The sequence below is a fragment of the Struthio camelus genome, chromosome 2 (genome assembly GCF_040807025.1).
Source record: "Struthio camelus isolate bStrCam1 chromosome 2, bStrCam1.hap1, whole genome shotgun sequence".
Taxonomy (NCBI): domain Eukaryota; kingdom Metazoa; phylum Chordata; class Aves; order Struthioniformes; family Struthionidae; genus Struthio; species Struthio camelus.
In genome coordinates, this window is record NC_090943.1 from 42483564 (window position 1) to 42507044 (window position 23481).

Below are 23481 nucleotides of genomic sequence, written 5' to 3' on the forward strand. Positions count from 1 at the left end.
GTTCTGTACTACCTGTGTTAAAAATGAGAAATAGTTGTTTCTCAGTACACTGCAGCTAAAATGTGCTTTATCATTTAAATCCGGAATTTATGTGAAAGTTCAAATAATAAAAATGTAGTAAAACATACAGTTGCAAGAAATTCTGCATAAGGAACTGCTGCAAGACTACAGTATAGACTTACCAAAGCACTTTCACTAAAATTATGTAGGAAATGTGTATTCAGATTTTAATACTGAAAAGGTTTTGTGAGGTTCTCCTTTTGTACCTTAATCGTGTGAGTGTATGAAGATTGTGGGGCTTGGGAAAATGCTTAATGCAGTTTGAACACAATAACGATGGCCAAACTTTGAATAGTTCAGGTATTTATCTTTTTATTGTGCTTCTCTTTATCCCATGGAGGGTAGGAGTGTGTGAAGCACGTGGCTAGGGCTGAGGATACTACCAAGACCATGTATGAATCTTATGCAAAATGAGCATAAAGCAGGGAGAAAAACGTTACCTGCCTGGGCAGACACCGCCCAGAGGTGCGGAGCTTAGAAATAGAAACTCCACATAACGTGTGGCTGTTACCATCCGTGTAGCCTAGACAGCCACTGTCTGTTATAAAGCCACTCACTGCTGCTTCGCTAGTTTCTGAGGAAAAGTGACAAGGGATACCCCTGTAACACACCCAGACAGTATGTCCTCTCTGCTCATATCCACTTATACGAGTTTCTGTGCAGAAAAGCATTTTGTGCTTTCTTCTGCAGCACATTAGCCTATGGAGAGCACGGCTGGCATGAGGGACCTCTAGGCCTACAGGACTTTACAAGACTACCCTAGTGCATGCAAGACCTGTGGGCCAAAGTCTTTTTTCAGCTCAAACAATCAATCAGTGTGTTAAGTAAGTTGATTTCTCTATATAAGCTTCTTACTGTCCAGGTGTCCGTTGGCATCAGTGTTTCTGCAACAATGCTCAATAAACAATTGCAATAGAAAGGTGCAAATATATAAATATAGACTTATAGAGGGGAAAATAAATGAGGCATCCTATTTGAGTCTTGAAATACTCCAAAACTTCTTACCATTGAAGATGACATCTGGGAGAGTACTTACCTGTACTGAGAGCATGAAGCTTATATAACCAACCCATTTTCCTTGGGGAGGAACGATTACTTGATCTGCAAAGGAGTATAATTCCACTTAAAGATTGCGTTTGCAGTTGGTTGCATTCTCCTCTCCAGCTTTGTCATGGAGGTTGATGCATCCCCACAATGTCTCATTTTATACTTTTCTCTATGCTGACAAATCTGGCCTTATCATTTGCATATACATTACACTTTTAAAAAATAGAGGGCAACTCCTCCCCAATTAGAGATAGCTGGGTAATGCACAGATTCTCTGCTGAAAGCATGCCTGCCCAACTCTTAGCTGAGTGTACAGATGGGGAAAGTATCTCCTCACATTCACTTGTGCAGATGGAATTTAAAGCACTGAATGAAATATCAAAGCACCTTTCTGCTTAAAAAACTTTCCAAATATATACTGTATTTCATGCTATAATCCATTGATTTAAGATTAAATATAAAAAAGCACATAGAGCTCCCTTAGTGCCACTTTCTCCTACATCCAGGAGTTAACTATCCCCTCCACTATTACTTCTGCTGAAGCAGAACCAACCCTGGTCATATGCATCTCATTCTTATCCCTTTGCAGATGTCAACCATTTCATTTATCAGTAAGAATAAAGAGCAGGAATAGGGTGGCAAAAGATTGTGCTGCCACAGACAGAGAGCTCACCAAAGGCGGGAAGATGGCTGTGGCGGCAGCAAGTGTGCACGGTCAACCACTCACTTGCTGTGCTTCACCCAGGAATGCAGTTCCTAGAAAATACCGTGTCTGCATATAACTTACACGTGGAGGTAATCCATGAGTTGTCTGAGGCTTATCTTTCACAAAATATTAAGAAGGCTTGCCAGAAGTACAATTAATGTGAATGAAAATGGTGCTGTTGGGAGAGTTTGGCAGCTGTGACGTGGTATCTTGATCTCTCTGTGATATAGGGAGATTTTACTTTTGTGTGTCTTTAAGACTTCTACAGCTTTATGGAAAGTTTTGCCTTTCAAGGGTTTTTCCATAGTTAGTTTTAAGTTAGATTGAATCATTTGAATACATCAATTCCTCATTTTCTTTTTCCTTGACTGTTTTAAATGAGTGCAAATTTGCAAATGACTGTGAATCTAATGCTTCTGAAAATGGATCCGTAACAATATTTAGGGTCAGATGAATTGCAAATTGGCAGTGTGAATTTCTCTGTGATAACTTGTCAAGTGTCTTTCAGTCCTAACCTACAACATAATTGCTTCCCCCCCCCCAAACCCCCACAATGGTCCACCAAAACAGCCTTAGGCTGTGGACTTCCAAACCCTTTAAGCCAGCCTTAAAAGGGTGATGCTACAGAAAGATGTAATCTCAACCATCTTCTATCCCCTCCCTTGTGCTATTTGAACTGCTCATCACTGAGAAAACTGAATAAATTTTTAAATTTTTAAATGAGTTAAAACAAAGTGGACCAGAAAGGGATAGGAGTAATCAGGAGCTTCCTGTTCCTGGAATGTCAAAGTTGGATACATAAAGCTAGATCATATGTCTACCCCTACCCCTACCCACAGTTATCTTTAGGAAAATATTTTTTGTTTGTTTTCCTGATCCCTTTGGAAGTTTAGAAATGTATACAGCACTATGCTCCATCTGCAGTAATAAGCCAGGTAAGGTGTAATGTTGGAAAACACCCCAGGACTTCCATAGCCATGTCACTTTTCAGTAAAACAAAGAGGAACTGTTAGAAGATTTCCTAGCATCAAGCAGAAACTGCTGGTATCTTGTTATAGAAGGAATGAAAGCATTGTTTAAACAATCATGGAAGAAAAGCTCAGGAGATTATAAGTACAGGGACTGGCAATCATATAACTATTTCAGCCTCTAATGAGTAATAGATAGAGAAACAGAGAGATATGGAAATAGGGAGATAAAAGTATCAATGGGACCTCATGATAGCTCTAAAAACAGGAATCCTTGAGTGATTTATGCATATACCCATTAATGTGTGTGCAATCACACTGGCAGTGGTATTGTGCCATCTTTTAATATATTCCTATCACAGCAGGATTTGAATTAGAAAAAAAGTCTTTATGTTGATTATATAAATTCAGTTTTTTACTTTCTTTACTGAATTTCACTGGAGAAGCTAGTAACTATTCCTGTAAACGTACTGAATGATTTCAGGACATTTAGGAAAAGCTAATTATTTGTTTGGTAGCTGAAGTGGTGACATGAAACAATTCAGCCATTCAGATGTTTCAGCCAATTTGCGTAGGTCTATGGGTATGATATCATAGTCATGAAATAGTTTGCACAGATTTCTACCTCCTCCTCCCACCCGATATTTTTTGCAACCTATGTTACAGATTACACATATAGCAGACAGTGAGAGAGTCGTATATCTTATTTGATAAAGCTAAGCAGTCATAAGAAGGCTCTTACAACATTTAATATAATTATATGAAAGAAATTGGAAATGATTTTACTATCCACTCATCCTGGAAAACATATGTTGCTTTATATGTTTAGAGAGCAATAACAGGTGTTGATAAATCTGAACTATGCTATGAGAAACTTAGGATAGGTAAATATTTGTGAAATATCTTTGTGAGCTTGGTAACAACTTATTGTTGTAGATGATCTCCAGAGGTCCCTTCCAACCTTGGCCATTCTGTGATTCTGTGATTTTGTTACTGATTATTTCTTCTGTCTATACAAATGTGCCTACAGTGTCTAAATCATTATTCATCTATTTAAAAAAAAAAAAGGCTGGGTACAGCCTGAGTGGTAAAAGTCCAAGGGGCCTCCTTGACACCTATGGATCCCTCAAGCTGTAATGAAGTCCCAAAGGAAGACTCAAAGCATGAAGGCATAATCTTTGACTTGCTAGGGCATTATCAATATGTGTCTTTTTCTAAAAGGAAAAATGATATTCCTGAAGACTCAAAAATCTATCTTTGCTGACAGTATAGGTAATTAATAGGAACGAGTTTTTCTTACATAGCATTAAAAGTAGTGCCCTGCCTCTTACAGAGAGCTTCCCTTCCCCTTCCCTGAAGGAAGAGAGGCTATCCTCTTTAAAATGAAATACTGTCTCTCTGAAATAGGGAGAAGGACTGATTCCTTGGTGTGTATGCACAGTATAAATGAAACATAATGACAGAGACTGCACTAAAAAGGTGGTAGATTCTTCCTCTGTTGGGAACATTGAGTCTCCCTGCCAGGTTCCTTGATTATAAAAATAAAATATAAAAATAAAAAGATAATAAAAAATAAGAAAGTTTAAAAATGCAACCAAAAAGCAATAAAAACAAAGTGATTTTTTCCCCAGAAAGGCATTGTCTGAAAAATGGGATTTAATTCTTGTCCTTCTGAGATGCTGGTATGTAGAACTTATTAAACTTTAACGATTTTTTTAATATAACAAGCTGTATAATACAGCAAACTCTGGTTGCTATTAGCAATGCAACACACATTACAGGGGTAACCCCTCCTTTCCCACTGGCAAACCTGACAGCAGGCCAAACCTATTGTTCTTGAAGGTGAAAACAGCTCTAAAGCCTCTGTAGCATAAAATAGAGGACATAATTTGGGAAGGAAAATATCTACAGATTCTACTCAAAAATAAGTTGAACTTTCTAGCCCATTCCAACTAAGCATTAAGCACTCATTTTAAAAGCACACACATGTATCCCACTTTATTTTTAGATCTGTTTATTTCTAGACTTTTTTTTTTTTGTGCTAACTAGTGGTTTTGTTCCTGTAGGCAGACAAATGGATAGTAAAAAAACATTTTGAGTGCAAGCACAAAGTTGAGCTAAAAGTCTTCCTATTCAGTCTGTACAATATTTATTTGATATAAATTCATTCTTGCCTCTTCAGGTATGATTTTTCTAGTTATTCTAATATAGGCCTGTTGAATTGGAGTGCTGTTTTCCAATAAAGTAATAACTCAGAAGGAATTCTATCTGTTACATATTTAATTGTCTATTATTCACAAACCGTGGAAACAGAATGTTTTTTCTAACTTTAGTACCTCTTTATTGTCTGCATAATGAATAGGATCTTGTTTTAAACAAATAGATCAGAGTTATCCTAGTTGCAGTTCTATAGATACTATGGAAAAAATAACAAGGATGCTTTTTTGGAAATAGTTGCTTTTAATTTTGGCAAGTGTTGCAAATAAAAACTTCAGTCACATAATTACTTAGACATGTCTTCAACTTTCAGGATGTCAGAAATCTACTAATTTCTTGGATATTACCTATGTGTTTATAATGAAATCTTGAAGGACTAGGTTCTAAAACAGCTCTTACTACACTGCTACACTTTGTCATAATTCTTCCACTACAGCCTAGATCATACCTTATCCTGTACACTGGAGAATAATAAATATTTTCCATAATAAATAATTTTCATGAAAGATTTCCAAATAATCCCACCCATCTTTTATTAGGGCAGCTGATATTGCCACATTGCCCAGCAGCTATATAGAAAGGGGTGACTACTTAAATAAGGCAAAAAGCCCCTTCTTTGACATCTATGAGTGTAGATTGATACCTTTAGGAAAACTTGTCATTTTTAAACAAACTTGCATGTAGTTAATAACCCCACCTTCAGCAGATCATGTATTATTACTGTAGGTGTAACTGTAGTATCACTGGTACTTGACGTCTGTGCTTGATGTCTGTAGCATAATAGGTATAAATTCAGCAAAATGAGAGACCCTCATGCAGTAGCATTTTTTGTGCTTCTGTACAATCACTACTACAAGTGAAATACAGAAGTGAAAAAACGCCCAAAGCAACAGAAGTCCTAATGTTTTATCCATGTTATTATTCTGAAGAAACTCAAATATTCCTGATTATTATCTTTCTCTTTTGTCCATGTGCACTTGGCAGTCACATAGAACAAAATCCCATTGTTCTATTAGCGATCCTAAGTGACTGACCACTGTACATCCACTGCTTCCTGCCTGCCAGGCACTCTGTTCTCCTTTCTCCTTTATCTCTTTTTGTATGAGATGGGCTCTGCAATACTCTCATCTTCTCAATGGGTATAGTATAGGAATGAATGTGCTCCTCACACTATCAAAAACTAAAATCACTTTAAAATTATGAACATGTAATTGGCTTTGAAACATGACTCCTGATGTGTTCATTAGAATAGGTTTCCTGGCTGCCTGCATGCATGGCCTACTCTGCAATCAGTGCTACTGTGAGATGCTGTTCTCTCACACTTTATAAGCAGCTCAGATTTAATTTTTCTTCTACGCTTCTGGGAACACCTTTTTTTTTTTTCCTTTTTTTCTTTTTTGTTCCTCTTTCCTTCTCTTTCTTTCTTCTATTTATTCCTCTTTCTTCTCTCTTTTTTCCCCCTCCACTTTCCCCTTCACTTCCTTTTCCAAAATAAATATCCCTGTTGCTGAGGTAGGCAATACTCACATAACCTCGCTATATTTCTATGGAACAAAAAGTAGCAAGGTCATACAGCTGTAGAAGGACACATGACCATTTTGTTTTTAAAAAAAAACAAAAACAAAAAAGCTGTTCTTTCACCTATTTTATACTTTGTTTCCAATTTGAAATGAATGAGAAACAGTTTGGGAATAGACCTTTTCATCTGGCTCCTTGCAAGAGATTTCACAGCTCTTCTACCCATATTCATGACACTAAGCATGTTTTGATGGAGCTTTGGCTATTTAAATTGGATACTAGTTTCAGCAAACTGGCTTTGCCACAATGCCATAATATTCTCCTCCCTGTACATTTTACAACCAGTCCTTCCTCTGCTTCTTTAACCTGGCAATTACCTGCTTCACTCAGCAGGGGAAAGAGGGTATCTGGAGCTATAGTGCAAACTCGGTTTCACCCCTTTTTGGTGCCTTCTAGCTCATAAAGTTTTTTTTATTTGCAGTCACTGGTAAGCATGATGTGCGTTAGCTTTGAGCCATCATCTCACTGAGCACCGCTCAAGATATTTATCTCACTGTCATGTTTCTAATATAGCCTTCAGTATGGTATAAGCACTGAGAAATAATGCCATAAGAAACACACAATTCAAAAGGGGCAGACTGGTATATCTTTTCTCTTTCAGTCTTAGTGGCCTTTTCCTTTTCTTCCTGAGTATCCTTAACTAATGAAGTTTTTTCCTGGTATGTTCCCATCTCATTTTTTTAATCTTCAGTCATTCTAAATATTGTTGAAAAGAATGACAGCCACCTGTGGTCTCCTTTTTTGCCTTTTTTTGTTGTTATTCTTCTGCTCTGTGGTGATATTTGTTATAAGAGCCATCTCACCATGACTTATTGATGCTTTAGATCATCTTTTCAACTATTTAGTATTGTTTTCCGTAACTTCTCTCTGTGTTACAAGTCTTTTATTTTAAGCCTAAAATGAATAGAGGATGGGCTGTAAGGATGAGTGCTGCAGGAAGTTGAAGGGGACAATGATCCACTGAGTTTTGTCTGGAACCGTACTACATGTATGTGACCCACCTTAAAATGCCAGTCCCTGTGGGCACTCTCTTCCTCTTGCGAATGGCTTAACAGATAGGAATTATGATCATTATTTAGACATTATTTGCAATAAGACTATTACATGCATATGTATATATATATGTATATATGTATATATATATATATATGTAAAAAAATTACAATTTTCACAATTGGACTTTAGCGCTTTCTAGAAAAATATGAACAATTTTAATTGTAATTAGAATTAAAATGTTTAAATAAGTGACAAAACTTTACTTCTAATTTTAGCTTTTGAGGCATTTTGAGCGCTCTGCATTCTCATTCATTTCACTTCCTGGGATTATTGCATTCTGCATCAGATTATAAAGCTTAACCAGAGAGTTACATGTAGAAAAAGTCCAGGATATTAAAGCAGCTTATTGATGTTTTTAGAACGTGGTATGAGAAGGGTATAAAACACTGTGCCAAACAGAATTTTAGCCAGAAAAAAACCTCTTGGCTATCAAAGAGTACTTCCTTGGAATCTAACCATTTCTATTTCAATTACACAAGGATACTACATGACTTTTGCCAATATGCTTCACAGTGGCTAGGGAAAATATGATTATATAACTTTTATAATATTAGTATTATATCTTTGTTTCTGCATTGGAAAAATTGGAAAAATAAAACTAACCCTTATAAGTCTTGTACTTTACAATGGAATTATATTAGAGAGGCTTTTTTGGTGTTTACATTTATTTCACATTGATACATTAAAGATCGGTAAGTGGCCTAAAATTGGAAGCATTCTTCAGTAACCTATCCTGTGTAAGATAAAACCAATTTATGAAGAAAATTAGAGTAATTACCAGAAAATTTTCTAGAAGAACACTAGTTGTGAAGCATCAGAGTGCCTTTGAAATGCCATGACCATGCCAGACTAGCTTATATGGTAAAGTTCCTGTAGCACTTGCATGGCTATTATAACCTCAGACTATATGCTGCAATGTGTGAAATTACAACATGGTCTGGTCTTTGAGCAAGCCGTCTGTAATCAGAGCAACCTACATATCAAGTAGGCATTCTACATGGATACAAGTATCCATTCTATGTTCCAATTTTATGGAATTGGTAACATTTTTAAGTACATTTTTTTAAAGATCAGAGAAGCATGGAATCATAGAACAGTTGAGGCTGGAAGAACCTCTGAAGGTCATCTGTACCCACCCCTCTCCTCAAAGATATTAAAGCATGCAGAAATGAAGAAGGTATTTCATTTATGTGTAAGTGTGATCTACGGTTTTAGTTACCTAAAACTAAATATATTAGAATATTTTCCTTTTTCTTCTTATTATACCTTCATTCAGTAAAACCAAAGCTAGAGAAGCTACCTACATAACTGTAACTAGAGCCCTTCTGAAAATTCAGCTCTTACCTAAGACATATAGATTACTTTTTGAATGCTGTGATAAATACCATAATTACTATACTAACAATATTGTACATAGATTAGGGGAAGGGAGAAAATGAGACATTTTAACAGAAAGCAAAGCTTTATTTCATAGGAACTCCATACCTTGGATGATTGTTGTGTTGTTATTATTGGATACTTTCTCAGGGAGCCTTGTTTTAAGCCTATTCTGCAAATGGATTAGAAGCATCACCTGAAAGCCATGTTTGCTAATTAGCTAATTGGAACACTTTCCTCAGATCTTTAGTTTGACGAGAGAAATATCAGAAATAGTCAAGCACTGACCATTTAACAATAGGCCTTTCTAATCCAATGTTTCCTGTGCTGTTTCTCCAAAAAAGATGCGTTACTTCCTTGCATGCAGTACCCTGAGCAAGAACTGAATTAACATCCCAAGGTGACACTATGCTTTTGCAGATGCTGTTTTGTGTATAAAATAGAGGTCCTCTGCTGCATGCATGAAAGACAAGTTTATGAAAAGGGTGGCAATCCCAGTAGTAACCCACAGACCCAAGAAGAAGAATCCCAATCTAAAGGTGAAATAGAATTTCTGAATGCACCGTTTAATTGCACAAGTTGTATTTTTGGTCTAAATAGTAAAGGTCATTGGTGGTGTTGCTTCTAGAATGGCAATATATACATAGGGTAAAAAGGTCTGAGAGAACTCTTTTGAGTGAAAAGCACTGTGCTATTAATTAATCAATTTTATTTTAAATCAGTCATTGGCAGTTCCTTCTGCCTTTTCTGAAATCATTATTTATCTGTGTTAACTCTGGCATTTTTTCTGATTGTTCAGGACTCTGAGGTGGATTTTAGTTGTCATTAGCAAAACTATGTCTTGCACAGATGGCACAATCCTTTAGACATGTCAAGACTTATTGCTGGATCATTTTCATGGGATGCTTTGGCTTTGTAACCCTTCTGCAGAGGCTTATATTATGAAATTATTACTTTGGAGATGGTGCCAGAAGTAGTATTGGAAAGGCTTTTGTTTACAGCCATGCTTAGTTTGAATCAAATTTCTGTTGCCTTCCCCCCCCCGCTCAGCTATCCGTGTTCACATCTCTCTTTTGACTATGTATAGCAACCAGCTAAATAGGCTTAAGGCCCAATCCGAAACTCTTGTTCTTGTTTCCAGTCTGTTTCTTGTAAAAGTAATAGAAAGCAGGACTAGTTTATATGAAAGAAAATGAATGTGAGCAAGAACTGGAATGCATTTAGGCATTGCCTCATGGGCATATAGGACCAGTGGATATGCAGTCCAGAAGGCAATGAAAACTGTATGAAAAACTACATGCGTGAAAACCTACAGGCATCAGTTTTTGGTGCTGGAATGGAAGGGAATAAGATTCAGGGATGGTGAAACTTCCACATAGCTGTTCTGAAATCTTTTTTGCTTTTCCTTTCAATGCACTTGTAAAGGAAGGTAGGTCAAAGAACTTTAGAAAGATTTTTTTAATTCTAGCTTAAAGAAGAGACTTATTTTGATAGGTTTAGTATAGTCCTATTTTTTAAACATAAATAAAACTTCAAACTTTTATTTTATTATAAAGCTAACAGTTTAAAAATAGAAGCAACTCTTGCACAGTTTCTATGGCCTTGGATTGAGAACTCTAATCAGATATCAATCCAAACTTCCAGTCCTGCAAACATTTACGAGCTGGTGTGACCCAGAATTTCATAAAGCTAAGTATATTCCTGAGTATTTGCAGGAAAGAGGAAGGATTTTTAGTTTTATTGCTTTGAAGGGTGTTAGCATTTGTTGTAATTTCTACTGATATGATGTAAATTTTTATCAGAGTCTTTTGTCGTGACTGTGTTCAAACAGTATGAATATTGACAAGTTCTCTTCACAATATTTTTTGTCTAATTTGACCTGTAAGCCATTCCAAAAGTGCTACCTGCCAGACAATATATAACCATGCCAGGTCTGCTGTCCATTTTAACAATTCCTACTTTCGTCTGGGGGGAGGAGGTGGGATGGGTAAGAATACAGAAGGAGAAATGACAAATTGTACCAACCACATTTACCACTGATTCAATTATTGACTGGGGCAAGGGACAGAGAGTTTAATTTTTGTTTCAGTGACATATTTACCTTTTTAATAAGAAATGCAATAGATCCCATATTATTAGTAAAACAATCAAAGTAAAAGTGAACATTTTTCTTAATGAATCCAGTGAAATTATCCTCCAGATTTTAAAGAAATATACGAAATGCAAACTTTAAATGCCTGAATATAAACGCTCACATGAGAAATCTGAATCCAAAAAGATACTCAATCACAAAAAAGCTTATCCAAAGTCAATCACACCCAGCCAGTTTTTAAATACTTGGACTAACTCCACAAGCTATAATAATTTGTTCGGAAAATAGGGATGATGTAGGATAATGACTTAATAGAAGGCTGCAAAGATCATGGCAATTCACCATTATTGATGACCTAGAATTAAATAGTGGTAATAGATCTGTTGTTTGACTTTTGCTGCTCATTCAGTGTACTGTATGCTGTAAAATGGATCAGAGAATGGCAAAAGCATCTGCATACACAGAATATGTCTATTTTCTTTATTTGTCCAGTAGGTAAGGAAAAGAGATAAGAAGGAATCTGAGAAAATAAAGGGGCAAGCTCATCAATTACAGAAAGTGTAATCACTAGATGTAGATGTAAAACAATCGAATTTGACCTAAGAGACTCTTCAGAATTCCTTTGTCAGTGGTCTGTGATTTACAGGATTTGTGATATTTCATTGAAAAACTTCCTGATTATGAAAAACTGAGGGCTGAACACATGTGAGGCATTAAGCTTTTCAGTAGCACAGTAATCCCTTGTTATGTGCTCATGTCTTTTCCATTACCATACAGTAAGTTTGCAAAGAACAGAACATATGGCATGTGTTCTGTTCCCCCCATACTGCTAGTGCTCCTAAACAGTTTTTTTGTCTGTTTGTTTCCAAATGCTAACTAAGAACATTAATATTCTAGCTTGATTTCAAATCCTTTCATGAAACAATATTTTACCCTTTTCACCCCTCAGATGCAAAGCATTATTCATATATTTTTGGATCCTAGGCTTACAAACAAATCAGTGAAATTATATTTCTGTTTTCTTTCTACCTCTCAGGAACAGTGATATGAGGGCAATAGGAATCAAGCCAGTAAAAGCTGATAACATTCTTTTGAGTCTGACAAACACAGATTTACCTACCTGGACTTTTTCTGGTTTACCCTGTAATTTAGTTGTACCTCCCTATTTGTCCTTTTATAATTTTATTATTTTAATTCATGACTTAGTTTGGCTACAGTTTCCCTTAGAAATTCTATTAAAGGCTACTGTCCCTTGGCCCTGGAAAAATCATCTTCAGATCACTGTCTTTTGATAGCAAACCACCAGTGTTTTCAGGTATAAAAACGCCCTTTTTGTGCTTGTAATAAGCAATGAAAAAGATTACTACATTTTTAAGCTTCATATATTAACATATTGAACAATGATAAGAAGAAATTGATATGATTCTGCTTTTGGTACTTGCTCTATTATTGTTTTATCTTGTGAAATTAATTTTAATGGTTGATTTTACAAGATACAAAGAGACATCAGGGCTGAAAGTAAAAATTGAATTAGGTCCTTTAAACTCATGCTAACATCAGTCATTCTTTTCCTTATGCATGATAGGGAAAATAGCTATGTTTTTCTTCCAGCTGCCCTAATCCTTTAAGATACTCCTTCCCTGTAAAACTACTACTTCCCTTTGAAAGATCATTATGAGAGACATTTTGTATCCACTCTCTTTTTACATAAGACAAAAAGCATTTTAAAGAAGTCTATAAAAGTCTGTTGATCTAAACAAAAAGTTTTAGCAGACAGAAACTAGGACAATTCCTCATTTCCACACATAATTCTTTCCTCTGATACAGCCTTTGTAGAGAAGTGAAACTATGTGTATGGTTAAGTCTTGAAATGTCCTGGCTTTACAGGGTTTTTCCATGTGCTTGTGTATATCTTTTCTTTTTCTCTTTGAGAATGGTGTTTTTTCAGTGAGAGAGAGAGAGAGCGAGCGAGCGAGCAAGGAGGGAGTTGCTGGAAGAGATTAGGAAGGGTTAACTCTTGGGAACTCTGCCTGGTTACGGTTTAATTATAGTTTCTTTCACTAATTTTTAAACTGCCAAGCCATAAAGTTCAGGCCTCAGTTTTATGTACAAAGGACACAATGTTCAAAGTTACAAGTAATAAGTGCAGTTGCCGTGTATTAATATAGAAGCAATTAAAATATTATTTCTTGTGGTTTCCACGATATGGAGGAGATGGTTTATAGGCACAGAGACTATCAAAAGGTATCAGTGTATCCAGACTGAAGCTGTTTCTACTCCTCAGAAGGGGTTCAAGAATTAGGGGAAATGAAAGAAGAAAGTCTGAGGAAACGTGTCTTAAGTCACGTGGTCTCTGCTCATCCCTGTCCTTCTCTTATGCCACCTTCCTCTTAAGGATCCTCCTTCCCCACAGTGCAGAAAGCATCGTGCCTTCAGAAACCCTTATCCCTTTCACCTTTCTGCTGGTAAGGTCCTAAGGCAATGCACGGCTTGGGCTGCCACTGACCCCATTTCCTCTCCAGGCAGATTCTCCCTGCTTCAGCTACCAGCAAATACAGACAGCAGAGGAGAACAGACGTTGCTGCTACTCTGCTTGCTGGCAGGGCAGCAGTCCTGGAGGTCAGGGAGGTGGGCTGCCAGGAAGCACTGCCTGGGACCTGCGGAGCAGAAAGCATGAGAACCCAGCAGGGCAGTGGGGAAGCATCTCCAGGAGACGCCCATATAGTGATTTTTTTTTTCTCTGTTTTTAAGATGTGAAATCCAAATTAACGTACATACTCATGAGAAAAAAATATATATATATCAAGTGAGGAGAAAGATCTTTACCCATATGAAAAAGTACAAGCAAAAAGTCCCTTCTGAAGACTCCAGCAAGCAAATTCATATTTTCTGAGGTCTTTTTTGTCAAGTTGCTAATGTTTGTGATTGGAGTTTTAATTAATACTGCTATTTAACATTTATACTGCACCTGTGCCTAGAAGCCAAACAAACTGAAGCCCCCGCAATTCTGAGCACTATTGTAAATTAATCTAATTAAACATATGTCCAAACTGGGCCGTAAGTATTGCCTAACTCTAATTTTTAAAGCTTCAGTATTTTAGTACGTTCCCTGTTTCCTTTTCTCCCAAATCTTGGAGGACAGGGCTTGAAGGATTCTTCAATTGGCATAGATTACAATGCACACTGGCAGATTTCAACGTCTGAGGTTAGCTCCTCTGCTAATATAGTCTATTACTTTACCAACCTCAGGAAGAACACAGCAGTTATTTTATTTACATAGCTTAATTATTGCAGTTGTTCCGTTTGGCAGTCTGGTGAGTGTTATTGCTAAATTTATGGATACACCTGCTACTGGCTTGGCAGATGTGGAGTAGGATTTCTGTTACACAAAATTAAATATTGGTAAAATATACATTCATATATTATACCACTATTAATACCCTTATTTTTATGAGCAATTGCAAAACAGTTTTCAGGATAATCTGAAAGATCTGTGAACTGAAAAAAAGAACTGAATGATGTTTTCTAAATGTGTTCCTAAAATTTGTGTATTTAGGTTTTCTGAAGACTTTTACATAACTTGGAAGTCCCAGAGACTTCCACAAAGGCACAGTCTTGTCTACGTGAGTTTGGAGATAAATAAGCTGGTGCAATGAATTTTAAATTGGTGGATGTTAGGTGCATATATCTTGATATGAGAACCTTAGGAACATAAAAGCTGAAAAATCACTTCTGAAAATTCTAGCTCGTGGACTGAACTATTCTTATAAATTTGGCACTTGGACTGTCTGAAACTTGCCTGTGGACAGGATGTAGACAGCTAAATAAACAGCAGAATGTGCCTATAACCCAGTATTCAGCAGCTCCTGCAGATTCTACTGTGAGTAGTGACACATTAAACTTACATGATTTTTCCTTTTTATTTTGTTTTTTATTTAATCCAAGAAGGGAAAATTTCTTGTAATTTAATACCTGTTAGCACTTCTCTCCCATAGTTTTGTGCTGGTCCTACTTGCTTCAGTTGCATTACTGGCTTTGAAAAAAATCCCTGAAGTGAAGACTTAGGGACTTATGCTACAGTTTGATCATGTAGCTATTAGCACTAGACTGGCACAGGAGCCAAATCCACAGAGGCAGCGGCAAAGCAGAGCGCTGTTCCTGCATGGGATTCCATCACAGCAACACTGAGCACCCCAGGCACACAGTTCACCCACCTACATTCACTCGCAGGTTTGGAGCGTTAATCCAACTTTTTACTAATGTAAAAATGTTATTTTTGCAGGAAATTCTTTTTTTCTTCTTTGCTCTATTTTTCTTTTTTAATGAAAGGAAAACCAAAATCTATTCAGCTATAACTTTGTTCTGCCAGCATCTATTTCCAAGCAGTATCATTAGCTTTGGTGCTATGTTGCCATTTAATTTAATACAGCTGTTGTGCCATGAATTTCTTTTCTTGTGTCAACAGAAATATTTTAGTTTAGACGTTTGTATGTTCTTGGAAGCCAATACCATGCAGATGCACGTATCCACTGCTTTGTTTTGTTTTTTCAGGTAATATCAAAATTATCAAACAAGTCTACGCTATCTCAGGTATGTTAATCGCATTTTAAATACGCCAAGCTTGACACTGTGCACAGAATGGCCAGAGCAAAGGTGGAAAGTCTCCAAGAGACTTTAGTGGTTTCAGAATGAGCCTTTAAATAGAATCCTGCAGACAGTTGTAGCACTGTCCATTTTATATGACAAATGGTGTAGCATCTTTTCTTCCAGGTGCTGGATTTGGATAGCCTACCAGAGCACCTGCATTTTAAATACATGCTTACTCAAGCCAAAGTTTAGAATATAGCTAAAGCTTGTTCGCTGCAGAGTACAGGCTGCATCAGAGCCAAGTCCTGTTCATCATGTTAGCCTACATTTGAGTATTGTAGTTGACAACAGGGCTGCTATTATATTTTATACAGACAGATCTTTTGCCATTGTTTTAAATTTTTAACCTTTTCACACATCTCAGATTGAAAGAACCTAATTCATTGCATCTGCTCAGTGGTTACAAACAGAAAAGCATTCACTCAGTGAAAATGCAGTAGTACTCAGGAAAATCAAACTTATGCTGCAAAATATTAAGACAGACACCAAGAGGAGCTCAGAATATTTGGATAAATTCTCCAAACCTGTATTTTCACCCAGCCAATGTAATTTGGCCTGAATTTGGGAAATTGGACTGTGAAAGCTCTTAGTAGCAGGTTTGGTTTGTGAAGTTAACAGTGCTTCACCTCTTCAATGAAGCTAAAAAGATTGCGAGGAATAGCCTGTTAAATAAATAAATAAATAGCAACCTTTTCGGAAAACATGAAGCTGCATTTGGCTGTCCTGTTCACTGAGATGTGTGGAGTTTGTGATTTGATTTAGAACATGGTTGTGCTTTACTCCCTTTGCCATTAAGTTGTACCATGCGAGTAAATGGGATTATTTTAAGTTATGGCCTGATCCTAAAATGATCTCCACGTTGGTATATCTCCACTTTCACAGCCAATGTATTTTGTAACCATGAAACAATAACAAACAATACATTGTGCTCTTAGGCTGTGCTTTACTTAGTACATCAAGAATAAAACCCTCTCTAGGCCGTCTAAATTGCCTTGTGCACAATATCATTCATCTACAGTGCATATCTTTTAAATAGATGTAACTCCACTTTTGATGGCTTGGTTCCAAAGTTGACACTCTCACACTAATTAGTGTATTAATGGGACTTTGAGCCCAGATAGCTTCTTTGTCTTTCTTAGTCATTGTGACTGAAACGTCTGCTGGGACAGTGGACAGATCTCTCAGCTTACACAAACTGAACCCATATAAATGTGATTTACATGTTATAAATGGCTCTGCATGAAAACGTGAAATTACATGAATTACCAGGCTCAGTGCTTTCCCTTAATGCACCAGGAATCTGAGTGTTACATTCAGGAGAAATAATTCCCTCAGTAAAGCAAGATTTAACTATTCAAGCACATGGCTTAATATGTTGTAGTGAGCTCACTGGAAACGTTACTAGATGTTTACAATGTTTAATGTATTTATGTCTTTCTCTGTGTGTGTATATACGTATTTGTATATATACACACACATATAAAAAAAAATATATATATGTATATATCTCCACAGCTGAAGGGACAAATAACAGCAGAGTTCCAAAAGAGCCCTAGTTCTAATGAGAACTGAAAGCTAGAGTCGATCTGGTTTTGTTCCAGTCTGAACATTAAAAGAAATCACGTTCCTGCAGTATCAGGCTCTGAACTTTATGTTAACATGAATTATTTGCTATTTTAGACAGAGCTCAAGGGAAATGGAAATATCAACAAGAGACTCGCATCAATTGTGGAAGATGAAGAGGATGAGGAAGGAGAAGACGACAGTAGCTCCCTTTCACCAATCCATACGAGAAGCACAACGTCCTCTCAACAGAAGAAGGCTGGAAGCAATAAGAACTACCTAGGAAGAAACTTGAAACAGCTGGCCTCAGGAACTGTGCCCTTTCACTCACCCATCCGTGCTTGTAGTTCAAATCCTTCAAGAACCAAACATGAAACTGAGCTCTATTACCACTCCAAAAAGAAAGAGAAAAACCTTAAATTACACCTTTCAGCACTGAACATCAGTGGTCCACCAGACCTCAGCCCAAGGTAATAGTTATGAATGGTTATTTTCTTCCTTACTATATAACTTTTACTAGAAAATGGTGGTGCTAATATTATAAAATATTTTCTTTATTTTCTTATTAGTTTATACTTTCCTGAAATGTCAACATTTCATGAGTCCCGCAGAGAAGGAAAAGTCCTCCGCAGAATTTTATGACTTTCAAACGTTATTGCAAGATAACGCATTTCTATCAGTAAAAAGGGGAGGTATTCAGCAATTATGAAAATGTGTGACTTATTTGCATAGTCTGGCTTTATTGCATCATTTTGTCCATCTGTAATAATATATATCTCCATAGTAGCACTGTGAAGCATTCTGAGTCCACCAGAGGGAAAGCAATTTAGAAAGTAAGTAGATAATAATAGAGCATAGCTGTGCAAACCCAAAAATTACTGGCATAGAGGATGCTAATGGAAAACTATTGCCTAGCAATTTTAGAAAATATTCAGGGATTTTTAAACTTAAAGAAAGGAAACATGATGATAGAAGTCATGTAGAAAGTAACTACACAGTTGAGAAAAATCTATTTTGTTGTGAATTATGACATAAACAAAAGTCATATAACGGCTTATTGTGATACTAGTAGTGGATAATTTTAAATATTTTATTTTTTTACCAGTGACGTGATTTATGTAATTTACTTTCAGATTGCTGCAATATAATCATTGATTGTTAACAAACAAAGAATTTTGGGACTAGTTCTTTATAGAAATGGCAATCACTTCCCTGACATATGAGGAACTGCAGCAGTTGCTGTTTCAGATCAAGTTTTGGTTTCTGTAATTTGAAATATTCTACGTTTTCAAAAACTTCCTTTGTTTACTAGGAGCAGAGTAGTAGTTTCAGCAACCTGGCATTGCAAACATGACACAGCCACAGCTTGACCAATATTTATTTAGTTCTGTCAAGACACTAGTCCCTAAGGATGTGATGGTAAAAGTTACATGCAGAAAACTATAAAGCAATCTTTCTCCTTCATCATCTATTTGATCAGTATAGCCACATTTCAGATAGGAGCAGGTAACAAGCCAATTCTTGTTTTGCCAATACATACAGGAAATAAACATGTGGAAAACTGGCTTCTACAGTAGCAGAAGTGAAATGTTTAATGGAAAATATTTCTTTTGTAGCTCTCTCATGAATTTGTTTCAGGTCAGCTATGACTAAAGGTCATTATCATTTGCAAAACAAGTGGTAATTCGGGGAAAAGATATCTTTCATATTTTCCATTGAAATGCAATTTTCGTTCTTTACAGATCTGAACATATACAGCCCGACTTTGGCACCCAACGCTGCCAGAGCAAATGTGGAACAAGTTTTGTTATGTACATTATTATTATTATTATTTCCATTTTTAACTGCAGGATATTCTTTTTAGTAGGCTGGGACGCTGGCTTATAATGTACAGGTTTTTGAGAGTTTGACTTTCCCGTCCAAATACTTTCATATTATTTACCAAAATATAGAACAATGAAAGTAACAACAGGTTAAAAAAATTTTAAAGCCTTAAACATATTTTCAGTAAGTATTAAAGAGAAAATAAGATCTTAGTTATGGTCCTCATTTTTGTGTGCTCTTGGACAGCAGTCTAAGTAAGGGGGTGGCAAGAAATTGGTTTGAAGTGAAATGTCCAGTCAGTGCCATTGGGATGCTCACCTTTTCAAGAGAATTGCATTTTGTATTCTTAAGTAACTTCCTCCAGTGTGCAAGTTTCCTGGAGTAAGCCAACCAGAATTTTTTATTGACACTTCAGATTAATTGCTTGTATATTGTAGTAAAGGCAACAGAGCAGATGCACGGAGTCTCGTTAAAATATTGAAATAGTCCTTGGATTAAGGAATAGAAGCCAACATCCTAACTTCTGGGAAGTCATAGTCTACTTCATATGGAGGACCTAAAAAGTGACTGGGAAGAAGAGTTTCAAAAAGGAAGGAGTAGGTCTGTTCCTATCCTACCATAGTGTACAACTGAGAATAAAGGCAGGCTTGGAAAGAGGTGTTTATGCATTTGAATCTGCTCAGACCCACATGGATGAGTGTACTCTAGCCCCAACCAACTGGATAGGTCACATGTTAATCGTTTCTGATTTTGTTTGTGCGTTCGTTCATTTAGGAGTTTAGATTTTTGCCTTCAGGAGAAAATTCAGGGCTGAACAATAGCTAATGAATAAAGGAGTGTGATTTACTGGTAACATTTTTCCACCCATATTTTCAATTGACCAAATTAGGTATCTCCCTATTCCAATTGTTCTTATAAAAATAAATCTTCCCTACTACACATTTACCAACTAGAACCCTGTCTTGTGGATTTCCAGAACCAGCTATTTTTGTAATATGGTGTCTTTTTAGTTTGTATCTTGAAACACTTTAAAGGACAGAGCTGCTATAAATTCCAAGTCATGTCTGAATAGGTTTTCTCCTGTGTACTTTAAAGGTAGTTAAAATGTTAACATTTTACATAATGAGAAATGTCTACAAAATGGTTGGTTTACAAATTTGCTTTCTGAAGCAGTGAAGCCAGATGACATTAAACAGGTTTGATAGCAAATCCCAAATAAAGTAATCATTCAGATTTTCAGTTGCAGGTAACCGTATAGTCCAGTGTTGTCAAAGCATCACATTTGAGTCCCATCTCCTACCAGAGGCTGGTTAGATTAGAGTGAAATCTAATAGCATACAGCTCACGTCACAGTCACTCAGACAAGACACAGGATCCCAAACCTGCACAAAGGGCTAGAGGGGCAAGAATATATTGTATGTGCGTGGAGGTCACAAATTTACATGGGTCTTTCAAACCAAATCCATCACAGATGTCTGTGTGTTATTTATTCTTCCTTTATTCAAATATTTCCAGTCAAGAGGTTTGTCTGAGAATATCCTATCCTTATTCAATGGAAAGTCTAATTTCCATCATTACAAAACCATCACCATTGCCTGTATTAGCGGAAAGGCCAAGAACTGTCTGATCTAGCCCTTCCACATTAGTTTTTAAATCCCCTGCCTAATGGAAAGCAAATTCTGAATCTAAGGTGTGTACAAAACAAGAAAGTGATGCTTCACTTCTGTCAATTAACTCTTTTTAAAGTCAATGAAATTGATTGTAAAACAGTAGGAAGTAAATTATTCTCTTTATAGTACTAATTAAAATTAATAAAAATATATTATTATGAATAGTTCTTGTTATAATTTATGTTTATTGACATGTATGTGTGATTGATTATAATTTTCTATTCTTGGTATGCAGGGCTTGCTTATGGTATAAAATGCTTCAATGTTTTTCTTTGGATTTTGTGACACTGCAAATTGGAGGTCAGCTGCAACGCATGAGTAGAAATAACTGAAAAATGCTGCTTCTAGTTAGATCAGCTACTCATACTAATGCAACTGTGATATTGCAGGCTGGGTCTAGACATACCTTTCTGTATTCATCCCGCATACAAAACTGCTCTGCACAAGCTAGTTAGTTTTAACCTAATTTAAGAGTAGCTATCTGTGTGGCAACAACACTTCTGACTGCGGTGTATAGAGACATACTGATAAATCTAGTAGTCCAGGTTTAGGCTCTGCTTAAATAAAAAGTAAGTCTAAATTAAGAGCCTAACTGTTGCATGCAGGGAGTTTTATATTTCATAGCAGCACAGTGAAGCATACTTAGTTTGTGTAGAAGAAAGAAGAATAGCAACAGATTATTTTAGAAATGAAAAACAAACTATATTTATATTCAATATAAGTTCTACTAGGGCCCAGTATATACTGCAAAAGTTATGATAGTTTTGAAAACTCTGGTTAATTATGTTTGGCCTCATGTTCTTTCCTCCAAAAGTAAATTTAATCTTTAGTGACTTACAAGAAGTTATATCAACTTAACAGTTCTTATATTTCTCTAAACTTAGTGTAGTGCAAAATTCACTATTACTTAAAAATTTACCTCTTAGGAGTAATTTTGAGAATATAATTATGAATGTGATGTTTATGGAACTACTTAAAAGCTCTATCACTCCCCTTACTACTTTCTCCAGAATTGTTGATGGGATTGAAGATGGAAATCGTAATGAGGAAAGCCAAACCTTTGACTTCAGCTCTGATCAGCTCAGGCAGGAATCCAGGGTATCTCCTACAATTGGAGGTGAGTGTTGTCTGAGAAATCACTCTATAGAGAAAACAGCTTCCATAACTGCTATTTGCTCTCCTTTGCTTATTTGGTTCTTAGAAGGATAATTCCTCACAAGTGGCATAAATGGATTTAACATGTAACTATGCTTTCAGTACCATTCACACTGGCCACTATAGAAAAAAATACAACAAGGTCCATAGGCCACTTGTCCTTTTCCTGCTAACAGCTCATCATGATAAACGGCCTGCAAGGATTTTTGTATTCTCCTGCATTATATTTAACCGCATAATACTGTAGGATCACCCATGAGTCTGATACTCCCAGACCTCTAGGCACAGAACGTACTCAACACATGGCAAAATTCAATATCAAATGAAAAAATAATTCACAAAGAGCCTGATGCAAACTTGACTCCTAATTTTTGTTAAAAAGATATTTACTGGGGCGGTGGGGGGAGGGGGGTGAGCTTGGATCATCGTGCTTTTTAAAAAGTGAAAAACACTCCTCCTCACATGGCTCCTTTTGGGAGTAAAAGCATGAATAGCAAGAGGTTTTAGGCAGCCTTAAATGACCTGCCCTCTGAAAAGGCTGATGAAATAGCAGCACAGAGGAACACAAAAGGCTGAAAGGAAAAAACAAAACCAAAAAACCAAAACACACACACACACACCATGTGTGGGAGGAGAGGGGAGAAAACACAGTGGACTAGTGCTTAAGTGACATAACCTGCATAGCTCAGATTGTTTCCAGCCTCTCCTCTTTGATGAGCGAACAGTTCTCATAGTTATATGCCTTTGGCACAGAGGCCATGAGGATACTTCAGTTCCTCTTGAAGCAAAACAGAAAAATTATAATAAGAGTTTACATTCATGTGTATGATTTGAAAAAAATAGCACAACTGTTGAGATGTCACATCACTGGTACCAGGGTTGTTGTTCTTGGTCCTTTCAGTTTGAGACTGAAGAGAGCAGCACTGCTTACCTCATTCACACCTTTCCTACACATTCTACGCGGAGCATAAACACAAGATTTTACTTTCATTTGATCCAAGCAAAAACTAGGCACTGCTAATTCCAGGTTGTTATACTTCTCTTAAAATTTAACATGCATTTGAATTATTTTCAGAGGCTGAAATTGGTGCTGCTGTGCTTGTTATCAAAGCAGAAGAGACCAAACAGCAGATCAGTAGGCTTAATAATGAGGTAAGGGGATGGGAGGAGGGATTAACAATGATTCTAGGAATGCTAGGAAAATATAAGAAAATTTGTGAGTCTAATAAATGTGCTTTTGAGCTTGCAAAACTGGATAGGGTTCTTAAATTCAGGAAGGTTGGGGGGTTTTAACTCTTTCCTGGAGTAGTTTGCTACAGAAAAGTTACCTAAAAGTTTGTGTCAAGTGCTGCAGCTAAAAAATAATTTAAAGTTAGGTTAGCATAGCTAGTGTATCTAATTTCTTTAGGATTTCTTCTCTTCCATATGTCTTTCCTCTCATTCCTTCCCCCAGCACCATTTTCCTAATTTCTTTTTTTTGGCAACACTGTTTTTTCAGAATGTGCTTGAAAAAAAAAATGC

At 36.5% G+C, this 23481-nt stretch overlaps 1 protein-coding gene across 3 annotated transcripts in view; it reads left to right on the forward strand.

The window, feature by feature from the left end:
• The window catches only part of KCNH8 (potassium voltage-gated channel subfamily H member 8), a 207044-nt gene that overhangs the window by 173638 nt on the left and 9925 nt on the right, over positions 1–23481 (forward strand). For all 3 annotated transcript variants that reach the window (XM_068935379.1, XM_009676395.2, XM_068935380.1), the window contains 4 exons: positions 15653–15691; positions 17429–17781; positions 21816–21922; positions 23036–23112. In XM_068935379.1, coding sequence (XP_068791480.1) covers positions 15653–15691; positions 17429–17781; positions 21816–21922; positions 23036–23112 — 576 coding nt within the window. The remainder of the gene's footprint in view (positions 1–15652; positions 15692–17428; positions 17782–21815; positions 21923–23035; positions 23113–23481) is intronic.